The 27,861-nt window shown below is 40.5% G+C and overlaps 1 protein-coding gene across 1 annotated transcript; it reads left to right on the plus strand.

Annotated features, from left to right (window-relative positions):
• The first annotated feature begins 53 nt into the window (after positions 1-53).
• Positions 54-27,814, plus strand: IL20RB (interleukin 20 receptor subunit beta). The gene is made up of 7 exons (XM_050906008.1): positions 54-102; positions 17,301-17,427; positions 18,145-18,335; positions 21,157-21,281; positions 24,465-24,615; positions 24,939-25,084; positions 25,683-27,814. Exons 1-7 carry the CDS (start codon positions 54-56, stop codon positions 25,806-25,808), a joined length of 915 nt encoding a protein of 304 aa, XP_050761965.1. The 3' UTR covers positions 25,809-27,814.
• Positions 27,815-27,861: the final 47 nt, after the last annotated feature.

The following is a 27,861-nucleotide window of genomic DNA, read 5'->3' on the forward strand; positions in this document are numbered from 1 at the left end:
TGTCCAGAGTAAGGATTACACATGACACTAATGAGGCTTGAAGTTTGGAGTTCATGGTTTCTTCCTTCCTCTTGGAGGTGTTCAAATCTGAATTACATACAAGTAGGTCTTTTGTGACTGCAAGAATATTCATCTTTACCACAAACAAAGATAAAAAGTTAATATTAAAGAAAACAAAACCTAACAGGGTTGTTTATTCATTTTTAGCTTCCACCAGACCTGTTCTAATTTCCATATGGAGTTAAAATATAACTTCAGTTAAGCACAGCACAGCTGTCAGGTTTTTCTTTTAAGACCTACTAAAATATCTGTCATCTGATGTTTATAAATGGAGAGGTGACTCCTAACACTTGTAGCTGCACTGTTTTTCAGTTATTTCTATCTTGGGCTTTTATAGACTTTACGGTTTTAGAAAGAACAACAGTCTGCTTTAGTGACACAAAACCCTTTGCTACAGAAAACTCCCTGGATTCTATGATTGTAGTATACTGGCAGCATTTCAGCTTTAAGGAAACTCCTTTCATTTATTCATGGAGTCGTCATTTTATATTGAAAAGAAAGGTAGTAGATCAAAATCTCAGCCATTGATCATTTAGAGGGGTGCCTCACCTTGTAAATTCAAGTTGTTTTAATGGTTTGGCACCATTTTATTTAGTCTTCACTGAATGAAGAATAGCTAAGAAGAGCCAAGCTTATACATCATTACATATATGAATCAAAGGAAAAACCAAGAATGAAATCTTTCATAAAGACAAGCAGCAACAGGAACTAAAAGAAAACATTATTTATAGGGGAAAAGAGGCAGACAACCTTTTTTGTTTCAATTTAGATGTTCAAAAATACTGTGCCTTTGGAAGATAATAAAAGCCCTAGGATCTGCAGGATACTGACAGTGCAGTTTGCAAGTTGGGGGGTACCCCAGGGGTCTCTGGCATACCTGTCCATGGCAGAGCTGAACATCTGTTCACCTTTGGGGGAAGGTTGGTGAACTTGGTTGCACTGGTGATACAGGCAGTGTTTTTGCTGTTGCTGGAGTATGGTAGTCAAACACGTTCAAACCTAGTCCCACACTCTTGTAAAATGTGTGCAGGGACTCTAGGGGAGCAGCAATTACAGAAGAGCTTTAGAGCAAATCAAAGCTGTCCTTGCAGTCTTGTTTGCTCTTATCTCCAGTTCTGTTCTCCTCACAAGCCTCATTTCTTTGCTGTTTGGGTCTGCAGAGTTTAATTTCCTTTTAAAAAAAAAAAGGAATCATTTAAGTTCTGGGTTACTGAGAACAACTTTAACTTAGGTAGGGCAATAGGAAAGAGATTATGAATTCCAGGGGAATTCTTAGGTTGGGCTAATTAAAAGAATGAAGATAAAGCACAAGAAATGATTTGCACTAGTAAGTGAAGGTTGTAGGAGCTACAAAGGATAGCATATGTTACTTCAGTAGAGGAATAAATGAATGAGTCTACGTTCTCCTATCTCTATACCTTACTGCTCAATCCTTAATGAGGAACAGATCATGTTAGATTGTAGAAATCGATAGAAAGCATCCATTCCCATCTCTTGAGTCAGAAAAGTACTACATTTTCAAAAGGTAAAGAAGGAAGGAACAATTTTCAAACAGATGTGTTTACCACAGGAAGGTTAACTCTAAACTACTGTATGTCATCTGATCTACTGTGCTCATTACCTCAGATGGTAGCAGAAAAGAAACTTCAGCGATGGTATAATAAAGGGATGAGATCTGGGCATTAACCCCTTCTAAACAAAACATTGGAAATGCTGCTCTGTTTCCTGCCCTGTAATATTTTTCATTCTCTGACTCTTCTCGTTGACCTGTCCTGAAAATCCTCCTCATGTTGTTGACATCCAGAACAGTGAATTTGTGCTTATTACACAAACAATGGCTATAGTTGTGTTCAGAAATTGTGTTGGGACATGAAGATGGCTCAGTAGCTGCAGGACAGGACATCTATGCAATCCCTAATTGTTTGTCTGTGACCCTTGTTAATTGTGTCACTCCTGAACTTGCTTTATTGTGGTAGCCCCAAGTCAAGGATTATTGCTTGCACTTTGGTGACTGATGGTGTAGATCTAGTGGGGAGCTGCAAAGTAATCAATTTTTTCCATCTTCTAGCTGTGCAACTGACTAATAGTGACCTTTATCTTGTACTCACCCCTACTTCATTTTTTCTTTTTTTTTTTAGACCATTTCTCCAATATTTGAGATAGTTCTAAACTGCTCTCCAAAATCTTTGCAGCTTTACTGAATATTTCTTCTGATATCCAGGTTCCAACATGTAGACCAGGAATGAACATACAGTATAGAACCAAGGCTGTTTGAGTGTCTGTCCTTCTGATGAAAGAAATACAGAATGGAATCTGTACTAATAAAGCAATATCAACATACTGGAGTACTTTTTCACAACATCCACATTTCTCTATCTTCCTCTTAATTCATTCACCCTAGTGAAAATGCAGTAGTAATGGCATCAGCATGCATGTTTTTCTTTCCTTCAAGCTTTTGTGTGCTTTGCTGTTCCCCCTGTGTTTCAAAGTCTCTGTTATTCATCAGTAACAAGAATTAAACTGTTTGTAAGATTTTTTTTTAAATCTAATATTAAAATACAAAAAACCCCCCCCCAAACCTCTGTGTTCAAAAGGAATCAATCACATCTATGGAAGTAGAAAATGGACTGCGGTTTGTCAAATAATATTTAGCAACATGTTTTTTGTGAAAGAGAACCTTCAAACTAGGGGGATCCAGTATCTGTTAGTATTCTACAGCGATGTGCAGGACTTGGCAGAATATAAAGAATTTTTAGAGACTGATTATGCATTCTTTTTTATTGGTGCCATGTTTGTAATATTTGTTTGTCCCTGGCTGATGCCACAGTAGGTGATATAAGAAGATGTATGAATAATTTATAAAAGAACTCAGTAGTCATCAAAGAGCATTGCTCTGATGATGTAGTATGCATGAAGGCCTTGGATAATAGATTACAGTGGAAGACATTAGAAGGATACATTTTGGTCTGTGTTTTACTGCATTTCTAGAAGTCTAGGCACTTTAGACATCTTAAGCTGTGAAAAGAAATTTTCCAAGTAAAAGCATTTTGAAGGTCTATAGTTTCTCCAAGTCCTTAGAACAGTGAACTTTATAAATTCAGTGATGTTTCTTTATCATGTATTGTTTTAGCAGGTTCACTTAGATATCACCTGAGGCCTTTCATCAGAAAAATGTAAATTCTGTTTGTAAGTCAGTATAATCTGTAGATAGATGATTATTCATAATGATGAGGATTACATTTTTTAAAAATCCATGTTGTTAGCCTAATTTTAAAAGGGAAATAAAACACTGGTAGTTTCAGTTCTGCATCTTGACATTGGAGTTTCACAGAATCAACTGCTGCTGTCACTCAGAACAGTAAAAATGAGAAGGGATTTCACTTTTGGACCATTGAATGCAATGGAATTATTTGAGATGAGAATCTGGCTGCATATAAAATAATTTCTGTTGGGACAAAAGCTGAAGCTACCTAGAAGGAAGTACATAAGAGTCCCCTTTCTGGTTCTTTCTATTTTGAACCATAGGAAAGAGGTGTGGCGCAATCAAAGGCAGTAGTTTAGAACTGAGATATGTTAAACATAAGATGACCAGAGAAATCATAAAACTTTAGAGTCTGTATCTAGTCTAAATTTATTGAGAGCATGTCAAAACATTTCTCTGTGCCAGCATGGTTCCCTGTACCTTCAGAGAAGAAAATGTGATCCTTTCATTAATGATTCAAAGTGGCTAAGGCTATTTTGAAATAGACCAATGATCTGTGCAAACTGACACTTTGGCTCTTAGAAATTCAAGCTTTGCTCAAAGTTAAGTGAAGGTTGCCTGAACTTATCTTCCATGCAAATGTTAAGAAAATTAGCAGGCTTCTTGAACAGAAGCATAAGACAGAACTGTATTTTAAATTTTATTAAGGTCAGTTCCGCTAACTTGAAGATAATAATTTTATGTATATTGCCTATGCTCATTCACTTCCTCGTGCTCACAGATTCAAAAAAAGAGATGAGTAAGAAAAGAAACATGATTTATAATAAGAATTGTCCCTTAGCCGAATGCTTACATATATTTCTGAACTCCAGGAGGCTTTTAATACTGCAATTTGGCTTATTTTGCTTCTCTTCTACTGAAGGGGGGGGATTTTTTTAATACACTAGATTTGCTCTATTTGATTCTAGAAAACATACCAGAAATCAAGGGGTTTTAAGAAAAAAAAAAAAGGCTCCCTTTTTTAATCTTGTGGACAGTGTTAACAAAGTACCTGTTTTTCTAAAATTAATATTCTTTCTTAGTTGCATTAGTTGGGGATAAGTTTCATCCAGAAGTAACAGAAATACATTCACAAGTGTGTGTTATAGCTTCCAAAGGGTTTTGGTCTTCAGAAGTCATCTTTGACAAAATAAGGTGCCTACAGCCATTTTGTGGAGCAACAGTGACATTTAGTGGCCACTGAAGCAATTCCTAAATCCTGTTGACCCTTTATTGTCTTGTTGACCCCATTAACACTTAGCATATGCTGTTACCCTCTCTGTGATTCACAGTTAATTTCCCCTTCTTTCTATCCCCATTCTTTTGTATACTGTAATGTAATATCTGTAAAGGGGTAAAAAGCTGTTTTCTGTAATAGATTACCACAGGGATTTTAACAGCATAAATTTTTGTTTTGAGGGTCTTCCTTGAAAGTCAGCTCTTCTGCATATCATGACAAAACACTTAATAATTAAATAAATTCCAACCTGTTTGAGAATCAGACCAAAGCAGTGCATTGTACTAATCAAATTGCAAGGATTAGATAGAACTATTATTTCCCTTAATTTTTCACTCAGTTATCTCACCATTCTTTTATGAAGCTGAGATCATTCATTTGTGGTTTTGCTTTGAACCATGAGCAAGAGGTACTTGCTCCTTCAAAGTCCCTGTTTCCTACTTCATAGTGAAGCTATGAAGCTCTTCTAGCTGGCATGCTGTAACACCACAAGCAGCTGCCTTCCTGACCTTAGGAGCCACAGGGGCAGGAACATAAGGCATCACTTATTCAGCAGCACAATCCAAGCCATGGTCTGTCTGTCAGCACAGAGTGAACAACCAGGTCTAGTAACCAGTACAATAGTTCACAGTTTTTCTATTTTAAAAGACATAGGTTCCTTCTGATGCAGTTTTTAGGAAAACTTCTGCAGAGCCCTGAGAGAAGAAATGGTCAACACATATCTACTGATGTGTAAACTCCTGAGAGTCCATCCTGTGTCCCATACTGGGTCTCTAACACTCGTAGAGAAAATGCTTGTTGAAAGACCAAAGGAGAAAATCAGACATTCAGCTAATGTCGTTTTGAGTACCAGCAGCTCTTGCACTTGTCTGTGCATTCAATGGAAGGAGTAAATTAATACCTACATAATTGGAAGCATTGAAAGAGTAGAGAAGAGAGTCTTGGGAGAGAGTCGGATGGATAAAACAGATAGTTTTGCTATTTGACTAATTACAGGAAAACAGGACATAACTATCTGTTCCTGAGTCCACTCATTTCATTGAGCACTTAATTCTTTGTTTTCCCACTTAAGGCAATATTTGCAATTAGTGTCCCAGTTTGGAGAAAGCCTCATATTACATGTATGCCCAAGCCCATAAGCAGCTGTGACAGCACAGCACTGCAGCTTTTCCAGCCATGTACTAAAGTTATCCTTCAAGACTCCTGAATTTAAAGGGCTATTTCAGGGATGTATTGTCTGTCCTGACCAAACTTCTTCCCTATAAAGAGCTTTGAAAATGTTTTATAGATTTAACCACAGCCAGGACTTTCTTTCAGGTAGTGCTATAATTTCTCTTTGAAGAACTTAAAATTGTGCTTTAATATAGTACTTCTCCCTCTAGTAATTTATTTTCTTCTGTCAGCCTTGTTCCCAACTCATAGACAACAGCAGTAGTTGGTATGCCACTGAAGTGCAGTGTAGAGACACCTGATTCAGCCAGATCAGTATAGCTTATTTACCAGCAGCAGGAAGCTCAGCAGCTTGTTTATGCTGAGGCTCGGCTATGTTAGTCCACACTGAGCTTTGCATTGACCAACAAAGTAGTTGCAGGATCAGAATGACTGTATTCACAACCAGCTCAGCTAACTCTTAAGCTACTTTTCAACAGCATTGCAGATAGTCATGTCTCTAATAAGAAACTGATTTTGAATTACGAGGAAGCTGAAATAAGAGCAGTTGCTAGAAATGTTTCCAATCCTGAGAATGATAGCCACACACTGCTTCCCAAAATATGGTTTTCCTCTCCCTGCTATCCCATGTACTGGTTTTACAATGTTTGTAAATTCTTAAAACAAATGTTCTGCATTAACAAGTCCTGCAGAAGTCTGCACAAGATAGACAATCTACAAACATGTTGGTCAGTTTTTGCAAGGCTTCAAGTCTTCTTCTAATCAGAGGGAATTTCTTCCTTGGTGATTGGGTCCAGATAAATTACCTCTTTCTACACTATTCACATTTATTTAGGTTCTGCCACAGATTAGCAGCTTAAGCTTACCACAAAACATATGTAAATCAGTTATTCAAATGTTTTGGCATCCACCAGGATATCTAAGTATAATAGAGGCTGTGATAGGTAGTTACATAAAACCCTGTCCGCTTGCTTGTCAAATATGACTGAAAGCTTTCTTTAAAAATTGTCACCTGGGTCTTCTCTTTTCTGTTCCTTCAATCCATTTTCCTTGTAAATAACCACATGTGAACAACCCACATTGAATTAGGTATGGCTTCCACAGTATTGCTTATTTGCAGTAAGTGATAAGAGCCATAAATTAATTTCAAATAATTTTCTATAATTCACATGAGAACCAGTGTAGCTATGTATTTTTTGCCTAAATGTATGTTCCAGGACTAAGGTGGCAGTCTGTGCATTTCTCCGTCCATTTCTCCGACCTCTTGTCTCTTTTTTACTGATAAATGGTGAGGAGACTACTTAATAATCTGGCTTCCTACAGTATCAATGATACACTTCACCAGGGCAGTGTGACCTGTTCTCTAAAGGGAACACTTTCCTAGCCAGACCACTCTGCTTCCTTACATTGTAGCAACTTGAGTGTTCAGTTCTGTGTCACAACAAACCCAGAAGGCACTCTGGAAGCACGTGTTCCTCCCTTTTTCCCTTAAACTTATTTCATTTGGCAAGTTTTAACAAGGCCTTCCAGTTCACACTTTGCATCTTATCCGAAAAAGCCAAGCAGAGAGAACAGGTCACTGTCATCATTGCTTTAGATACAGAAAAGACTTGCCTTAAACTCCAAGTTATATAGAAGCTATCCCTCTATATCTTTTGCTGGAACACTATTCTTGGCTACCACAGTGGCAATAGTCCCAAAAGTCTGTCCCCAGATGCAGGACCATTCATTACTGAAAATAGTCTGTCAACTTCTTGTTTTACCTGATGCACATCTTTAAAAGGATTTTCCTCAGAAAGAATTTGTAAGATACCGACTGGGCCTTCATATATGTTTGCTATCATAAGGAAATCAAAGCAAGTATTCTTAGCAATTATCTCTTTGGTGATCAGTAATTCCCTCTCAAGTTCTAGCAGCGCACATTTCAAACCCGTTTCTGAGTAAGTGCCTATTTCATATATATTAGCTCTTCCTGCAACTAATTGCATAGGTCAACTTGGTAACTACTTCTTCCCCAGCACACTTGGTTTTTCTCAAGCTTTCTTAACCAGTTCTGTGATTTCCACTCACCTAGCAAATCTGTTACACATAATAACTAGCCTCACAGCTAAACTTGCTCTGATTTACTAAGAATGTAAACAAACCAATCAGATTAACATATTTTGCTTTGATATCCTTCTAAATTGGGTATTCCCTTAGGAAATGTTGACATATCTATCAGCAAGCCTTATGTTTGTAAATGTCCTAGGATTTGAGCAATTTTTTTTTTCAGAATAGTAGCAAATAATGGAAATGTTTTCCTTACCTTTTGCATTACTGCTGATTTCCTCCGTTTTACAAAGTGAATGATCATTGTTGCAAATATGTTTGGCAAATGTCATGACCTATTTTAGAATTCCCGGGTTCAGTCACACATATTAGAAACAGAACTATATTCACAGGCCCTAGGGCAGTCAATTTTTCCTTTTCCCAGTAGTGGCAGCTTTTTTCCTCATGAGCTGCTACAAAAATTGTTAAAACTCTATGGCAAATTCCACAGTTTCTCAGTATGTCTTTTTCTTTTGCTGATCTTCACTTGCAAAGCCAAGTCTACTCAAGTATTAATAAATCAATTTCCACTATTTCCTGGCAAGGTTAAGCTGGTGGCTGACTTGAAACAGCATGTAAAGGGCTGTAAAGTCTCTTTTTTTTCTGGATGTAGATTTTGAGTATCATCAAAATTATATTAGTCAAATTTGATGGAACAGAATCCCATTTCTGTCCATCTCCTGAGCCAATGATTGTGATGCTGATGGTAAACTGTGCTAAACTGGCCATCCAAATAGTTTTGCAACATTTTGCATTGATTTGTATAAGCAAAAATAATCCAGAATATCTCCAAAGTAGGCAACTATTGGAAATTACCTGTAGTTTCTTGCTGATCTGGTTCCAGTTCTGACTGACTACTTCTGTGAATTTTTAATCTTTTTCTCAGTGTTTTTTCTTAGCTCCTTAAGTTGTTGCTTTAACTAAGTCCAGTGCTCTGTTTTCTGATGAAAAATCAGGTTGCTTATCCAAGATCACAAATCTGCGAGCAAGAAAAAACTGAATCAGGTCTCTACATCCAGGCTTACTGGCGTAAATACTGGCCTGAATTACTTGAAATACAAGGCAAGCATTACAAACCAAAGTTGATCAGACAGATGTTTATCTTTAGAAATACATGCTTAATAACTTTTATCTTTAGAAATACATGCTTAATATAAAAATATTTCACAGAAACATTAATGTAACCATAATTGTGAAGGAAACGTTATCAAAACATTTGTTTCATCAAGTTCAAAATGACCTGTAAAACTGATAAAATTCTGAAAGCAAACCAGTAAAATTGAAAGAGTACTTATATCTCTTTCAAGCCAAATACTTCCATACAGCATTTCAAAATAAGGGAAAATCTCAGAAGGTATTTTGTCACTTTTATTCTACTGTTGCTGTAATCTGAATAATCACTTCTACCCAAGCCTCCTGTTTTGCACAACTTAACCCTGTATATGCACTACCTTCAGCTTCCACCCCAAGTTTTCTTTAGATGCCCCACAAATCCATTTCTGTGCTTATGTTGTGCCTTAGGTGGCTATAATCAAGGAAGGAAATACAGTATAATATTATTATAATTTTCATTTTAGAGTCTTGCTGATAACTCAAGGCAGTTGCAATCCTTATTATTATGGCAGACTCACTCTACCTCTTTTATTGCTCATAACTGATTAACTGTGATATGGGGCTGTATTCATTTTCCCCACCTTTGAAAAGGAGGCTGACTGGCTCACAGAGAGCAAGAAATCTTTGGAAAGGAAAACATCTAGCTGTGTACCTGATCCCAATAAATTTCTTGCAAACTCTATGTGAATGCTTTTCTGTGCATCTGTTTCAGTAATAAAGTGAATGGTATGAGGCATAATTCATTACAGATCATGTGGGTTTTGAGATACTTCTCAACTCATGTCTGAATATTTAATCAGAGTGTATACATCCACATGTTTATGGCACCACAAGATATAAACCAGTGAAGAATCAGATATGCTACCCAGGCCTAACTGAATGATAGTTCAAAACTCAGGTTTGCCTTATACCTTCTTGGTACAACAAAAGAACAAATTTTTTTTCAACTGATGATTCAATTTTGCCTTTCTTCTGCAAATACTTATTTTGCTTCCCAGCAAAAGCATAGTATCTTATTGCTAATACTGTTAAACACATCTGTTTTCCTCTTGGACATTGCATGCATTTCACAGCAATAATGAAGTCACTCACCATAATACCCACCTTTTGGTTCTCAGTACAGATGTTTGATAAAAATAGTAGGAGACTGGGATAATGAAGAGCAAGAAGATAAAAGTTTACCTGAAAGCTATGAAATACTTTCAGAGAACATCCTTCTACCATGGAAGGAAAACATTCCCATGTTTGGGAAACATACAGAAGCATGTGCCTTTCAGTGTGTCCCAAAGATGGAGAGAAGGAGGAGAAGGAAGGAAGGGATGAAGGGAGGGAGGAATGGAGGAAGAAAGGAATTGAAGGAAGGATGGAGGAAAGAGGACAGAAAGAACAAAGAAAGGAGGAAAGGAAAGGGAGGGCAAAGGAAGGAAACAAGAAAGGAAAGAAGTGAAAGAAAGAGGGATGGAAGGAAGGAGCAAACTTTGGGGTGTAGCTGCTTGTGCTGTTCCTGCATGTTTGAGAATCTGGAGACCTGTGAGTAACTGAATATTAATTTTATTCTTTCATAAATAAATTTAAAAAAATCCTTTCTTTCCTCAGAAAACATGGACTAAACATGTTTTGACAGATCCCTTTAGTTCACCACTGAAAACAGTAGGCATGTCTTTGCTATTAAAAGGTATCAGAAAGGAAATAATTTTTGAAGACAAAAGCTCTTTCTAAGGTGACAAACTGTCAGGAGGAAGAAGAGGCTTTAGAGGAGAGGTTTCCAATACTTACTTTCATCAGAGCTAAAAGCATGTGGGAGGATTTGGCTTTTTTCCCCGTTACCTGTACAGTTAGAATTTAATTTAATTTAAATGGCCTTTTGCAGAACATAAAAAGCTTCCACCTAAACTTTGTCTTTCCCTTGGCCTCTGAAGAAACCAGCCTCACAAGCACAAAGGTAGCTGCTGCTGCAGCCTTGGAGCCAGCAGGCGGTTTGGGTTTCTAAGAAGGTCTCAGAGCTGCATCTAGCTGAAGAGCCTGCCTTCGCTCAAGAAGCGAGGTGGAGAGCAATGGACCTTGGAAGATGGAAAAACCTTGGGATACCTGTGCCAGTACCAAATCAGATCTGAAAACAGAATGTTCTCCTCAGTACACACCCAACACAGCTGCTGTAAAAATAGTATTTGAAGATAAATTGGAGCACAAAACTCCCTTCTGCCAGCCCAGAGGCACACAGTCCTTCACCAGTCCTTTGTGCAAGGTCTGTGATTATAGACATACCTTAGTAATACTGGGGAACTTTCCTGGTGCTTGGAAGCATTAGGATTTATCTAGTTTGGGGGCTGAGCAGAAAAATGAGCATTTACAGCTATATAAACTATATGGAAATATCCAATGAATCCCGTTTCCCCCTTATAATGTCTTTGTTTAATACATACAATTGCTAACTAAGTGAAACAGAGTTATGCCGTCTAGTTGAGCAGTTGCACAAACCTGTAAAGAAATGCTGGCATCAGATTACCTGGGCACTCCCTGTAACTACACCCTTACAAACAATGCATGTATGTCTTTGGCATTGGCACAGACAGGCAGAGGAGCGGTGTTTGCAACATTCCCCTGGAGTCTCCGCTTCGCTCGCATCATGGCTGGCTCAGATAGGGCTCCCTGTCTAGGAAGGGAAATTTCTGAGCTGTGTGACAGGGTATGAATGTGGGAAAAGGCAACAAGCGTGAGCAAAATGTCACTAAAACTCTTCTGCTTCTTCCTCAGCGCTCTAATTGCACCAAATCTCACAGGTAAATGGCTAAAATATCTTCAGTTGACTTAAGTCAGAAGACGAAGGGGTGGTGAGAAAGAAAAAGTCTTTTGTCCTTTTGTTAAACATGCCTCTACAAAACTTAAGCCAAATAATATGAGGTCAGGTGATCTTGAATTTTAATTCTTTGTCTAAAATTAATATTAGAATAAGCAAATGAAAAAGACAATCCATAAATTCTATGTTCTGCAAGTCAATTCTGAAATCTAAAGGGGAGTTTCAGTTTGAAGGAAATTAACTTACTAATACTGTATTTGTCTCTGCTCTTTTGCTGTTCTGTGAGAAGCTAAACTTTCAAGTCCTCTTTTAATGCTGATCTCTTTGAGCACAGGGGGTGCCCTGCCTGTGGAGTGGATGCAAGGTCAGAGAGGAAGGGTATAAAGTGTAATTAAGAGCTCAAAAATGTTCACTGAGGGTCTCCTTTACCCTGGAAGGAGATTGTGCAATTTGTAATCTGCTTCTCCAAGTAAATGCTAGGCTCCAAACACATCTCCTAGAAGGAGTTTGGCCTCAGATCTCCTGACTACACTTCAGTGTTTTTGTGATGGCCAGTCCTCTAGAAAACAAACGTGGCTTGCCAGTGTGCTCGGATTTTGCTCAGTTCTGTCTTTCTAAATGTGCCATCTTAGCTCCTGAATTTAGGTTGTCTTGCTCAGTTTTGTTCTCTGCCTCAGAAAAAATAATTTTTTAGCTTCCTTGGCCAGCAAAATACTTTGGCTCATTATTTATAGATTTTAGTTGCTAGGTATGAAAACCACTGACTCAGCATCAAGTTTCATATGCTCTGAAAGTTTATTCTGTGGAATAGGGAACATTATGACAAATCTTTTTTTTAAAAGATGGCAAAGCTGGGCAACTATTCTTTAAAGAAATTTGGGGTTATTTTTACTGTATTTTTGTTTAAAGCCTAGCCAGTTGTGTGATGTTTCCACACAGGAGCCATGTTGCCTGTGTGTGTAGTGACTGCCAGCCTTGCTCAGCTGCATACTCATCCAATTTTGTCTTCTACACTGTGACCGACAGTAGGAGAGAGGGGTGGGATAACTTACACTGCATCCCCCATTCTCTTGGCCTTGACCTGAAGTATGAAAATTTGTGTCCTAGTCGCCTTTTTGAGCAAAGAACATTTTTTGATTGAATGTTTATGTCTAAATCTGGCCCTGCGGTTGTGCAGAGCAGACACCAGATTAGAAGACAGCGTGTTCCTGACTAGCATGGGAGTCCAGATTTTGTATCCTGGGTTGCTGGGGAGAAAAACAGGCAAGGGGGTATGTACTAGGGTCTTGCCTTTTGCAGTCAGTTTGTGCAATCAGGAAATGAGGATGTTCCCAGAGCCTTCACGTTAGAGTTATAGCCAAAGAGATTGTTTAGCATTGTTTATTATTGTTGTCTAAAATGCTATGTTTCTAGGAGTTAAAGACGTATGGCTTTCATTTTCATCATTTAGCTTACAAAGAAATCCCTTTAGCTTTTTGGGGTGTTACAGACATTACTCTATTTTCTTGTCACTAATATTTAGAGTTCAGAATTCCCTTGTCAGATTCCCCTTCACTGAAATTTCCTTAAATGCGGAAAGGCAGATCATGCTCGAAGATATAAGAAGCTGGTGACATTGTTGCCCTCCAGATTAGAAAAAGGATATTAAATGGTACAATGCTTGGACGTTAAAAGACAATGCTTATTAGCACAGCAGTAAGGAAGGATTTCTCAGCCCTGTATATAAAATTTTAAGGGGCATGCCAGAAGAAGCACAGATGAGGTAAAGCACTTCTGAACACTATGCAACACTGATTCTGGAGTTACTGTTTCTTCTTTTGTTTGCTGAGCCCCTGAAAGGAGAGGCTATTAAGAATAAAGAGGTAATTTTATTAATATTTTTGCAGTGTTCACTTACATTTAACAGTAAGTAGTGGTGATAGTAGTGATGAAGTAACAAGTAATGATAAAGTAGTAGTAACGAAATATTATTGTGTTCTATATTCACAGAGAAAGAATGGTATCAAAATCTATCCCAGAGCAATGGAATTTTATTAGGGTTTATTTAAGGCATTTTAAACTGGAAAGTAAGACAGACAAATGTACTGGACTTGATCATGAAAATGTTGGGGTTTTTTAATTGTAGATTCTTTAATGCAAAGAGGAGAAAAATGTTAAACCAGAGAAGTTATCACCATTCTAAATGGAAATCCATTCTTTGTGTAACAAAAGAAATGGAATATACAGCTGATAGGGTAGGAGGCAAAAATGCTATTTACAGAGAAAATCTGGACATGTCTTTTCTTTGGCATGACTGGAGACGTTAGGGTAAGAGTCAGTACCCTGGCTTGAAAGACTGTATTTTGGCTTTTCCTGTGAGGCTATTTACATATTGCTTGTGAATGCAAAATCAAATGGAAGTGGTATGCAGCCCCGGGCTAACAGCCTTCTGGGTCCTGCCTGCCTCTCTGTCCAGTTGTCTCCTGCACTTTGTATGCTTGTTGTTTCTTTTCCCTTCAAAATGCATAGACTAGAGTTAATGGAGTATTTTAGTACTGAAACAACATACTTCACTGTTTATACTCGGTGCTTTCCCTGTTTATATAACCTAGAATTGTGTTTTCTCCCAGTGTTACACATGTATTTGCTTACAATTGTTTTGTGGGCTGTTGCAACAGATGGATTGGAGAAACCATGAATATAGTTTGTTTGGATATGACACAGGATATGTTATGTCTAGATCAACAGTATTTTGGAAGAACATGAACCTCTCTTCCAAACTACAGGTTTCAGCATGGCTCTGGGTCCCAGGCAGAAAGCAGGGAAGTGCATCATTGCTTTTATTGCTCAGGGACCCTGTTTAATTTGCGTACTGGATGAAAAGATCTCAAGTTTTGGCTTTACACCTTTTTGATTCAGTTCTGAGAGCTGTCTGCTGTGTTTGCAGTAGGGCGTGGTTATGCAGTTACAAACATCTCTACATACAATCAAGTGAGACATGCTAAAGCTGAATCAGAAGTTTCACTTTAGTGTATTTGTAATTTAATTATTTAACCTTACAAGCACAAAATCTTATAATTTTTACATGTAATAGCTACGCACACACACACATATATATGTATACTTATGCCCACGCAGATATCTGTTTCTATATTCTTTGATTATGAAAGGTAAAGAGTGTCTTTCTCTAGGGATGCAGTTCCCTTCATCTGAAGGCAGATGTCCAAACTAGTGCACCATTCATGTGAACTAGATGTCCCTAACACTATACCCCACCACCACCACTGTCTTACCTGCAGTGCTGGAGACTTAGTTTTCTGACACTAAAGTGCAAACACTCCATGGCACTGAATGAATAGCTGCTGTGTGCTATGGCTTTGCCACATAAGGTATGTGGCCCCGTAAAAATCAGCAAATATGCGCTGTAGATAACACAGATGAGTATTAGCTTTTTATGTATCTTATTTTCCTTGGAGAAGAGTTCTTATGAGTAACAGAATTTGTGCCCATCCTGAATCTATTGATACCAAACAGAAACTTAAATCAGTGAACTTTTTTTATAGACATATACACATTAGGCCCAGAGTTTTTCCTAATGAAAGGAAGAAAGAAACCTTAGTGTCTGTATACGAACTTTTGTGGTTCAGCTGAAGAGAGGTGACAGGTCTCACTGTGCCAATAGAAGAGTCACTGGTTTTGCCAGCATATCAGGAAAACAGTGTACTAAGCTAAGCATAGCCAGGAAACGAAGATTGGTCTCAGCCAGATATAAAATAATCTTTGGGCCATTAAAAGGTAGATAGTCCAATTCAGAACTATCATCTTCTTTTAAAATTGGTTTCTAGACAGTTTAATAAGATAGGGTTCAGTACTGCTGAATACAAAAAAAATATATCCAAAAAGTACTAAAGTCAAAGACTTAAAAATTAGGAAACACTCCAGTGCAGTTTACTCCTGTTCAGACCTGGAACATCATTGTGTACATGAGTCACATGGAAAAACTAGTGTCTGATCATGTAACTGAAGTCTGTTACGTAATTCACACACTTAGGTATGCCAACTCCCAAAATTAACATGGGAACCAAGAGTACAAGGAAAAGTAGTAGTAAACAATCTAAATGTTGAGAAGCATGGAGAATACAAGAGACCAAATAGGTGGTTAAGCTGCAGAGTGAAGGTCAATAAAGACTTTTTTTTTAAAGACAAAAAGTACCTTGACACTAATATGGACCCCCAACTGGCCAGAAGTGATAGAACTGCTGATATGGCAGACAGTGACTCTTCCACTGTCTAAATGGCAAGGAAGAAAGCTTCTCATCCCAGAGATATCTGACTTTTAGTTTAAAGAACAGCCAAGCATTATGTTAACAGATCCATATAATTTATGCCAAAGAATCATAAAAGTGTTGGCATCAAGGTTCTCCACATCATTAGTGATTTTATAAAGTTGTGAATACAGGGAATATTTTAAGGGCAGAAAGAAGACTGATGTTGTTCCAATGCTTTAAAAGAATAATCATCGTGAAAACATTGCTCATGGACTTGTCAACCTGGTTTTGATCCTGCATAGAACAACTGACATTAACTGGTTAACTTTGTAAACACAGCTTAAAAGAAGACACCCCCTTTTAATGACAGTTAAAGACTAATGGAAGATAGAACTTGTTAAGTGAAATAGATTTAATTGAAAAAAGTAGTTAGGAAATAATCTTTAGGTAACATAGATGTATTGTGACAGAACAGTTACCTTGTTTCTGGGAGAGTGTTGAAATGACCACTGCTCCACTGGGTTGGTTGAAACTGCTCCATCTATTCCTCCCTTCCAGTGGTTCCTTGGGAACCATTCCCTGCTGAGCAGAGAGAACATAATTTTCTTGGGACTGGAAAGTAGCAGAACAGAGAAGTCTGTTCCCATAGTGTAGTGCAGGATGTGCCCATGGGGAATCCTGCCTTCTGTGCTCTGGTCCAAACACTGCTAAGGATTTTACATTAAGATGCCATAGGATAAAATTAACTACACTGTAGGTACCATCCCATACTTATGCTTTGACGATGTCAGAGTAATGTAATAATTTCATTTATAGTCTATTGATTAAGTTTATTCTATTAAGAGGTACTTTGATTACAGCCTACAAGCACTTACATTATTAGAATCCTGCAACATGAAAAAAGCTGTACCAGAGCTAGGATCTTCTACAGTGTCCAGTCAAGCCTGGAAAGAAATAGCACATTTTGAACCATGACATCCACTGGAACAGCCTATAAAGTGCAATAGAGTGTCTGTTACTTGACTTCATTAAATCAAATTGGATGACTTTATAAAAGCTTGGCCTTTTCTCACTGTTCTACTGATACAATGAAAAACTCTGAAATAATGAAAAGGCATGCTTTGCCTTTCTGTAAGCAGTGCCAGCCTAACTGCTCTGTCATTTGCTCTTTGGTTGTCATTTCTTTTTCTCTGTAAAATACTTTCAAACAGTGAAGTGACAGTAGTGAAATGAAGAGTGTATTTCTGATGCAAAATACAGTTTTGCACTATTCTTCTAAGCTTTTTTCCTAGTACATTCATATACCTTTTTTCTTTCTTTCTTTTTTTCTTTTGCTGGGAATTTTAGGTGAAGATGCTTTGTTGCCAGCACCTCAGAATATCTCTATTCTTTCTACCAACATGAAACACTTCTTAACTTGGAGTCCTGTGATCGTCCAGGGAGAAACTGTGAGATACTCTGTTGAGTTTCAGGGGTAACTTCTGGTTTTTTTCTTCTTCTTTGCTCTTTGAACACTGTTTACTTAGACTTAAAATCCTGCACTGTTTGGATGTCTTGAGCACTATTCAGTTCACAGGCATAAGAGAAATTTGATACTCCAGCACTGTTGATCACAAGGGGGGGGAATCCTTTTTCTCCAATTCTGAGACTGTTTACAGGTTAATAGATACCTGAGTAATCCAAGGTGTGCATTAAGCTCACATGAAAACTGCCTCTGTCCAAAGAGTTCAAAAGTTAGGAAGATTAGCAACAGTTTATTTAGAAGAAGAAAGAGAAAACATTTGATATGTATTCAGTGTTAATCTTTTAAACATTTAACACATATTACAGGAAGTTTCTGATAAATCTTGAGCTATGACTTGAATTCCAAAGTCATACTGTGATACTAGTTTACCAGGGATGATCAAGTCAAGTGAGTGGGCAGGATTTGATGCATCAACACTGCGTTGGCAATCCCCACCTCCTACAATATCATGCTGCATTTGGCTCATGAACAAGCTGGCTCTGGGAGATTTTATCTAGATAAGATCTAAAACACACCCATACTGGTTTCATACACTCCTGGTATTCCAGCCCCAATGTATCCCAGTACTGGTTTTAGCTGGAAAGAACTAGCAAGCAGCCTTAGCCTATGTCACAGATATATCTCCTATCAGACTGTTGCCTGTCTGCTTTCTTTTTCTCTCCTCAGGGAGTATGAACGAGAGTATGCCAATGAAAGCTGGATTCCCATCTGCGAATGTTCACTCATCACAGTTACAGTGTGTAACATCACAGAGGATATCTCAGCCACTGTGGCCTATAACCTGCGTGTAAGGGCAGACGTTGGTGCTAGAAGATCAGAGTGGGGCACACTGAAAGGTTTCTTCAATCGCATCGCAAGTGAGTCCTGCTATTTGGCTTAAGCTACATCGGTCGTGTTAATTTCTCAGAGTTTGGTGTTGGAGTGCTCACATGCATGTTTGTGTACTGTGTATGTCACACAAAGCCCATAAACACACAGAGCACATCCTGCTTCTCAGCTCCTCTCATGCTGGGTTGGGATGTTTCACTCTTAGACAGCGATGCTGTGTTCTTGGACGTGAGTTCCTCCTGAGGCAGGGCCAAATTTACCAGGGCTTGAATTTCAAGGGCTTCAAAGATAGGTAAGAAGACTCCAGGCATTTCTTTTTGCAAGTTGGCCACTCTTGCCCCTGATTTCGAAGAGTTCTGATCAATCAGGGTTGCTGTCAATACCCCGTCTAATCCATGTCATCTAGTCACTTCTGAGGGTCCAGAACATGATCCTATGGAAGCACTTACTCTAGAAAACAGCCATGTCACCTTCTTATCTGCCTCATGCTGTCCTGGAAATCCTGCTCCCTTCCAGACACGATTCCCTCCTCCCATGTTGTCAGATATATGAAGTAACCTCAGAATAGGAAAGAAAAATGGAAACCGTAGCATTACTGCAGTCCTAGCAATGCGGAGTATTTCCTCCATATCCTTCCAACTCCTGCAAAGCTTGAGGCCCAGCTCAACCCAAGGATCATGTTGCAGCCTAAAATTAGCATACTATTTATCTGGAATAATTACCTCTGCTATGTAGTCAACTGCTTTCAGCAATAAAAACTGTGGTGGAAAACCTCTGTTGAGGTCACTGTTAGAGTGCAACTCTCAGTCTGGGATGGGCAGCGATCATCAGTTTTAGCCAGGGAAGAAATTGCCTGTTTGAGACCAGAGTTGACCCAATCTTAAACCTTCATCAGTCATTGGAAGTTAACTACTACTTCATGAGTGAGCAGTCCTCACTCATACAGAGCACTTAGTCAAAGCCACACCATCAGAAGTGCCAGCTAAGTTGGTGAGTGTGTCTCTTGGTGTGGAAGTGTTTTCTAGATAGTGCTTTAGATGAAAAATCCTTCCCTTTTCCAGCAACTATGGTTGCACAGAGTCGAGCCACAGACCACGCTGTCAGGCAGAGATACGGGAAGGACATTCCTCAGCTTGACTCTCTTCACAAAGAAAAGCAGCAACTTTCTCATGGTACAGTGAAGTATTTGACAGCTTGGTCCTGTGTCTTAGAGACCTCAATACGATCCTCTGGCTAAACTGTGAAAGTTCAGAGGATACAGCTTGCAACGGGCTGCAATGTGAATGTGCATATATGGACAAATGTTTAAAGGAGAAAGAAAAGTGACTATAGGTTCTTGTCCTTATGCATTTTTACTGCTCACTTTCCCTTGTCTGCTTTCACATCTCTTAGGAAACCTGGCATTGAGTCTGAGAGGAACTAAGAAATTCAAAGCACAGCCCACAGGTTCTGTATGTGGTTCATAGACAGGGCATCAGTACAGCCCACAGTACTTCTAGATGAAATAGCTCCAGTGTCAAAGCCTTAGGTGTAGATACACATAAAGTATGATAACACATGGAAAACACTTTTAAAAGATCTTCCTAAAACTAGTAATTTAGTCAGTCTTACTTCTTCATTTATCAAAATTCAAATAGTTAGTTGGTATCCTGTCTGCCAGCACAGAGATAAACATAAATGCTCCTCTTTGGTTAGTAGTTGCATCTTGCAATGTCCATTTGTTAATACATTAGCCCAATATTTGTTTTTAACCTCCAAATGATGTTATCACTTTTTTGTTTTGAGACATCGTGTTACACAGATTCTCAGCTTTTAATTTGAAAGTATAAAGTAGTTTTCCAGGCTTCCCATTCGTGGCACACTCATCATGAACATACTTGGATTTTATGTTTTCATATTGCTCAGTATTAATGGCAATTCACTGGATGTAAGAGCAAATTCTATTAAGAACATCTCTTCTGTATGTGGTTATACATTGCTCTCCGTCCTTTCTTGAAAGCAAGGAGGTTGAAACCAGTTTCAGCTACAACAGAATGGTAAAGAATGGCATAGATAAGTAGTGCAAATATGGTCTCTGTACTGCCTTGATTCCCAATTCACAAATGTACAGTGTGTAGTTTCATCCATGCTTGATAGATTCTGATTGTTTCATTAATACTCCTCACAGCAGAATCCCAGACCGAACCAAGCTTTGAATATCAAAGTAAGCATGAAGCGAATCACCTACAGATTTACTTGCATACATTTACAAAAACTTAAGTCACAGCAGGTCATCAGCCCAGGTCTGTCTAAAACCATGTAGATACTAAAAGAAAATCAGGATTCATGTGAACTGCCAGAGTTATCCTGAGGCTCATATTGCTTTTTCCTTCACCCTTGAATAACTGCCAAAATTCCCATAGAGAAGTAGTGGTTTCACAGCTCCTGTTCTGTATGTTAGTGCTAAGCTAATGCCCAGGAGCAGAAGAACTGGCCTGATCTGGTGTCTCAACTTCTGGTCGTCCAGCTGGTTCTGCTGCTGTTGATCACACGGGACCCTCAGGCCAGACACTTTCTCCACTGGAGAAAATTCAAAACCTTTCAAGTTCTGTGCAACTCAGCTATTGCTAAAATCCTGTTTTCAATGCCAGTCATGGTCCTCCTCCTGCTCAAAGTCTGCTACTGTATCTAGACATACTGGGAGGTAGAGCAGAGAGAAGTTTCTGCCCCACTGACGCAACCAGCTGTTATTCCAGATTAATGTTACTGTGCTCATGAGGGCGGCTTCTCTTCCTCTCCTAGCTGGGAGAAGGAAGACAGTTTTTAAGGGTCGCCTCTGATGTGATAATGGTGCTCTCTCTGTGTTGGCAGCTTCCCTGACTCCACCTCTGATGAAGGTCATAGCAGATGGGTATCATTTACTAGTGGAGCTGGAAGACATGGGGCCTGCCTTTCAGTTCTGTGTTCTCTATTGGAAGAAGGGCCAGGAGAGTAGGGTGAGTTTTACCCTCGGGTTTTGGGCAATAACAGAGAGCCCACATACTTAGAGTGAAAGCATACAGACATTGCCCAGGGCCTGTTTGTCAGTCCAAGCTCCTGCTGTGAGACTGGAGGACCTGCTTGGAGTCAGTGTGTGCCATATTCCTCTCCATATACCAGTGGGTTGCTCTTCCCCCCATGGAGAAGCTTGTCTGTTCTTTCCACATTTCCTTCTCTGGGAAGAGGAGTCCCCCAAGGAACCTCAACTATTGAAAGAAACCACAAGTCAGGAACTGAAGGTGTTTATGCTGACTTTCTTCTCTGAACATCATTTGGTTTATTCAAACCAAGATTAAGGTGTCACACTGAGGTGCTGACAAAGTTTTCTCAGGAGTTTTTTGTAAAACAGCTTGCCTGTGACAGTGAGCTGTAACTTGCTTAGTTGAAGGCATTGCTTACACCTGGGTAATACTGAAGCAGTGACAATTTATGTTCCATTCAGGTCCTTCTGTTTTCACTAGACATCTTTTTTTTTTCTTTTTTCTCCTGGGAACTTGGTGCTTCCATAGCACCTAAGAACCTAAAAGTGTGAAAGCAGCCATATAAAGTCAGACCATGGAACCATCAAACCCAGTATCTTCTCTCTGCCAGTCAGCAACAGAGATGACCGAGGAAGATAATAAGGAGAGAGCCTGTGTGTAATTACACTTACATTATTTTCTGAGATTTCAGAGACACAGCTGCAGGAAATTCCTGAGCCAGAAATGGTATCATTAATAGCCCTTGATGAATTTTTGTTCCATTAATTTATCTGTTCTGGTTTTCAAGCTATGTAAACTTTTAGCATGTACAACTTCCTGTAGTCAGGAGTTCTGCAGCTTAACTATTGTGCAGTGTCAATCTTGGTTTAGCTGGGGGGGAGGAAAGAGAGAGAACAGTTATTCCCTTCTCACTTTCCCCACCACTCAAATAGTTTTATATCGTGTATCTTTTTCCAGGCCAAGGACTCCCAGACTACTTAGTTGTTCCCCGTGGAAGCCCTTCCAGCTATTTTTGCCTTTACCAAGGTGGACAGGGAGTAAATCTGCACAGTTCAAGGTGCAGGAGCACTGTGGGTTAGCACCATAAAACAAGACAAGTCTTCACACTCTTCTTTTCCCAGCAATTGTTAACATGAGTGACTACCACAGGCTGACTATTCCATGAAACCTGAACCCCAAGTTCCTGTTTCTGAGGGGGGATGCTTGACTTAAGGTCCAGTCACTGACTGTAAAAATGAAGGGGAAAAATTCTCATGAGCATCATTTCACATTTATCTGTGTTGAATTTCATTTGTCATTGTATTAGAAGATCCTCCTGCAGTTTTTCACAGTTGACTGTCATCTTTATTATTTTGAAGTGGTTTTTTAGCATCATTAGCATGTATTGGTTTTCATTTTTCTTCCTGATCATCTGTAGCAATACGGAGGTGAGCACAGATCTGCATGGGAAGTCACCATGACTTCCTTCCACTCTGAGAAAGGATTAGCAATTTAACCATACAAAACTCTTTCTTCTATCAGGAAGCAGCAGGAGCAGGGCTGCTCACTATGAGCAGGCAAGCCAGGAGCCAAGGGTGATCTCAGTGCAAGCAGTGCCCTCCCCAATGACGCACAGACCCACAGGGTCTGACCACAGTGGGCAGAACCAGGTACTGGTAACAGGGTCCATCAGCAGCCCAGACAAGGCAAGTGATGAACCAGGCCCAGGGTCTGTACAGGAGACCCCAGCCAGGAGCAAAAAGGAGATAGGACTAGAGACAGGGCTGGAGGACAAGGCTGCAATGTACTTAACAAGGGTCCATCCAGGAGATAAGCTACATACAACATAGGTCCAAGGTCCATCCTGGAGACAGGCACACCTCCAGCATAGCTTAGACTGGGACTGAAGGTCCTAGGCTGAGCTTAAATGGGGCTCCTGGGCCATGGACAGGAGGGTGAAGATGGAGAGGCCAGGCAGGGCTGGTCAGGGCCATTGCAGCCTGGTTAGTGCACTCAGAGCTCCGATGCCTTTTTATCTCATGGCTGTTAACTTAATAGGCTTTTGAAACAGATCTTCTTGACTACCTTTCGGAGATCCAAGTAAACGAGATCAGCCTTGTCCATGAGCTTTCTGACACCTTAGAAAGAATCATATAGGTTTGTATCTGATTGCCTTTTATGAATGAAATGTTAACTCTTCTTCAGTATATGATATTAATCACCTAAACTTTAATTCCAAACTTCAGAATAATTTCTACCAACTGGACTGTCACAAGCATCAGGCTTGCTGGTCAGTACGTGTCCAGTTCTCTGCTGGTAGTCATTGACCTGATTTTGTCCTTGAAATCTTTTCAAACTAATGGCCCTCAAGGTCACGTTTCTGTGGAGAAGGATATTTGGATGGAGATAAGGACTTACCCTGCCAGGAAGAGCCCTACTGGCTTGTTGGAGGTGTCTGTATGTGTGCGATGCTGGAGGCTGCGCAGGCCTTCTGTGAGCGCAGGCTTTGCATCTGCAGCACAGCAAGAATTAGGAGCTACTAGCTAATTGTATCCTCTCATGACTGGGGAGACTGGGAATAGCAACTTCATTTTGCTCGCAGTTAATGGAGTCTTATTTACTGCAAGAAAATAATGCACTGTTGTTCATATGCTGTTTAAGGGTTGCTGAAGTGTGTTACGGTTGCACACACAAAATTTACTCACTCCTCACTAGCCCAGTCCATCCTCTCTCTGTGCTCTAGAGTCATGGTACAGCTCTCACGCCCCTATCACAGCATGGTTCTGGCACTCCTATCATATCATGCGAGCACAGGCATGATTTTGGTATCCCAGCAAAAACTCAGATCAGTCAAGACCTTAGTCATCAAGCCCTTACACCAGGGGAGTAGGTCATGGTCTAGTGTTGTGGCCCAACATTGTAATTATGCCTTCTGGTTCACAGCTCCTTCTTTCCATCCCCTCCTACCCTTCCAGACGTGTGTGGTCTCATTCTGCACTCCACTGTGCCTCCTTGTTTGCTGCTTTTCTTCCTCTCTCATTCACACTGTCCTCTCTGATGCCTCCTGCTGTTCCTTCCTTTTCTCCCAGTAAAGTCTGGCCTAGCATCATGTTAGGACTCCTGTTCTCAATTAGATCCTTGCCCTGTGTTCTGATGCTTTCTCTCCTGGGCCTGTGGCAGGTGCAGCAGAAGGTGGTGAAAGAGGTCAGCTCCGTGGTTCACCTGGACACCGTGGAGGCAGGACCTGATTATTGTGTAAAAGCTCAGACATACGTCGAGGCGATCAACAGAAGCAGCAGCTTCAGCCAGACACAGTGCGTGAGGGCACAAGGTAACAGCCAGCCTTCCTTCACGTTCCCCTGGTGTAGTCATGCCCAAGAAGGATACCCCAGCAGCTCTTCCTTTCGTTTCCACCCAGTATCTCCTGTCTTGTTTGCAAATGTGCTGCCCTTTTGTTCCTTGGGAGAGGTAAAAATGGAAGACTCAGGAGTGCAGCCCCCTACGTTGGCACTGGTATCCTTTCCCGGAGTGTTCCGACAAAGGATCTCACGAGGGTGGGTGGGAAGAGCAGCCACAGAGGGTGCAGGCTGACTGCCTTGAGTGGTTTGTCCTCACAGTCTCTCTGAGAAGTTTTGCTGCTTCTGTTATTTCTAGGTGGCACATCCATGTGGCTGGTTACTGCCCTCATCTCCTCTGCTGGCTTTGCTGTGGCTGCTTTGACCCTGCCTTTCCTTACCTGGAAAACAAGTAAAATCTTTCAGTATTCCTGCTGCCCTGTTGCTGTCCTGCCAGACACACTGGTAACTTTTTTTTTACTGTGCTTTATGGTTTTTTAGGGTGCTGGGTATTCACAGGAGCATGGGGCAGACAGAAAAAGCAGAGACATGCATAGGAAGCCTTCCTCATTCCAGTGTGATGAGCTGAGCTGCAGGGTCAAGCAGCCCACATGAGTTGGCTGCATGGCTGTCACGGTCTTCGGCTTAGAGCCCTGAACAGGGACGATGCTCCTGGTGCTTTTGGGGAAGCAGCTTGGGAGGCAGGGACTGACCCTGCCTGACCAGCTGCTCCCTGAACAAAACAGCTGCTGTCATTGGCAACAGTGCCCCATGTCCCCTGGTACCAGCACTGAGCTTCTCAACTCCTTGGTGAGGAGAAACCAATCATCAAAAGCAGCCCCTTTTCTCACTCACTCAGGAGGAGTATGTTTAAGTCAGCAGCTTAAATGTGCTGTCCAGTTCAAGTGAGAATGCAGGCAGCAGCTTTTGTGGCTGTGGGTTCCTGAGCATTGGGTCTCTGGGCAGTTGTGGCAGGAAGGATGAGAGGAACCGTTTGTGAGGAAAAGTAGACAGGCTAGCTCATCAGCCTGAGGGTGTTTGAGTGAGTGCATTTGTTTTACAGAAAGTATCAGAACCCCCCACCCAGCTGATACTGTGTGGCAGTGAAGAAGCTGAGCAATGTGATCTGATGGTGCATGTGATGCCCTCAGAAGAAGTTCTCCGACTGTGGATTCATGAAACACTTTAGACCACCCCAGAAAAAAACAGCCTGTGGAAACAGATCTTGTAAGCAGAGCTGGCAGATTGTGCCCCAGCCACTTTCCTGAGAGTGCCAATAAGTAACATTGTTTTCTTTGTGTCTAAAAGCTGCTGCAAACCAAAGGTGTTGCATATGATGAGCATTTGGCCTCTTCTCATCCTCTTTGTAGCATCTTCATCCATCTACATAAAAAGCAAGTAAAGGTCACAGGTGACAACTGCCAGTTTCTATACTTTCCCTTCATATCCATACCCATGACCAGACATGAGTTAACTTATGTTCCCTTTACCTCTGTCAGCCACATCGATGGTCCCAAGGCAGAGCCCACCCTGCAGCCACCAGGATTTCACCAGAACAGTAAATGTAGAGCCCAGTCCCTTAGTTCCAAACCATTTCAGCCTCAGTATTTTTGCCTCAGTATTTTTAAAAGAACTTGAGCAGCCAGTAAGAGCTGCTTATGTGACTGAAACAGCTGGAATGAGCAGGGAAAAAACTGCTTTTAGGGCTGCAGGCCCTGACCTGAGGTTACACTCATTGAAAAGGATGTTGACAGTGACTGGACACAACATAATAATTTGCTGCATGTGACAGATAACAATGTATGGTGCCAACAAAACTTACAGACAGTCCCGTGAGGGATGGCTGGGTTTCAGCAGTGCTTAGGGGGGAGTGATGTGAGAAACAGCCAGACTTCAAAGATGATTGGAGGGAGCATTGAGAACCTTTTGGGGAGCAGAGCTTTGCAAGACCAGCAGCATCGTTAATACTATATAGGGCCAAGATCACCTAGGCAAGGATGTCAAAAATACGAAAGCTGGATATGCATGAAGGAAAACTAGGACCTTTAGGAAAAAGATAATTAGGGGTGAATTGTTTAAATGAGAGGGGATTGGAGTGGAGAAAGTTGAGGAAAGGACAGAGAAAGGTAGGCTCGAGAAATGGGAAAGGGGACAAAAAGGTGTGCAAATTATGTGGTCAGGATTGTCCAGGGTGCCTGCTGGGCATCCCTGTGGTTCAACACCACACCTGAAGCAGGACATTGATTATGTCACACAAGGCAAACCTGCTTCTGTGGTCAGGAGGGCCAGGGTGAGGGGCAACTGGAGTGCTTATCGTGGCTAGTGGGGGAATATCAGGATGGAGGGATCAAGCATCCCAGCATTACAATGTTAGTGGCCATTCCAGGTCTGATGACATCATTATCTTCCAGACATCTTGTCATTATCTTAAGGAAGGAAATTGCAAAAAGACAAAGAGAAAATCCTGCTAAATACAAATAAAATATAGTTGTTCTGCATATATTGCAATTATGGCTGTCACTTTGAAGAAAAGTAATTTATTAGCTGTGGAGCAGAGACTTGTGCTAGCAGGGCATGAAAAGACTTTGAGCTGAAAAGCTTTTTCTTAAAGCTATCAGTGGATCTAATGAAATGTAAGACATCTCTCAAAGAATGCGCCTTTTTAAATTTCATTCTTGCAATCTTGTGTCGCGCCATCAGGTGGCAACAAAGCACCGTGAAAAAGTAGAAGTGACTCAGGACTATTCATACCTCTGTTCATGCCCCAGTCCTCGGCTAGCGCCTCACTGTCGTGTTGCAGCCCAGTTGCTTGTTTTATTCCTGTCTTGCTAGCTTCTGTCTGGACAATATTAGGATAACATGCTTTGGTATTAAATAGTAAAATTGGTGCTGCTGACTCTGTAGCTAATTATATGGTGAGAAAATCTGTGCAAGTCTGAGCATTGAAGACTCAGGGTTGATTTTCATGGGTTTTGATGGTTAATTAAGCAATGCCTAGTTGCAAACACCCATACTATGGTGGGCCCAGACAAGGAGAAGACTTGGGAGCAAAGAGGAGAAGGGCACGTGCATGGGCTGATATGACAAGTGCTGAGGGGCCCAGCAGGTCTTGTGCATAGCTCCCCATTACAGAGGCCTTGGTCTAAAGCCGGTTTAGAGAGCTCCTATGCCTTGCATTTATCCTTTTTTTTTATTTCCCATTGATTTGGATGAGTTCAGTGTCTTGGTTTCTAGTGTGCCCC

This window comes from Gymnogyps californianus, chromosome 15, assembly GCF_018139145.2.
Source record: "Gymnogyps californianus isolate 813 chromosome 15, ASM1813914v2, whole genome shotgun sequence".
Lineage (NCBI taxonomy): Eukaryota > Metazoa > Chordata > Aves > Accipitriformes > Cathartidae > Gymnogyps > Gymnogyps californianus.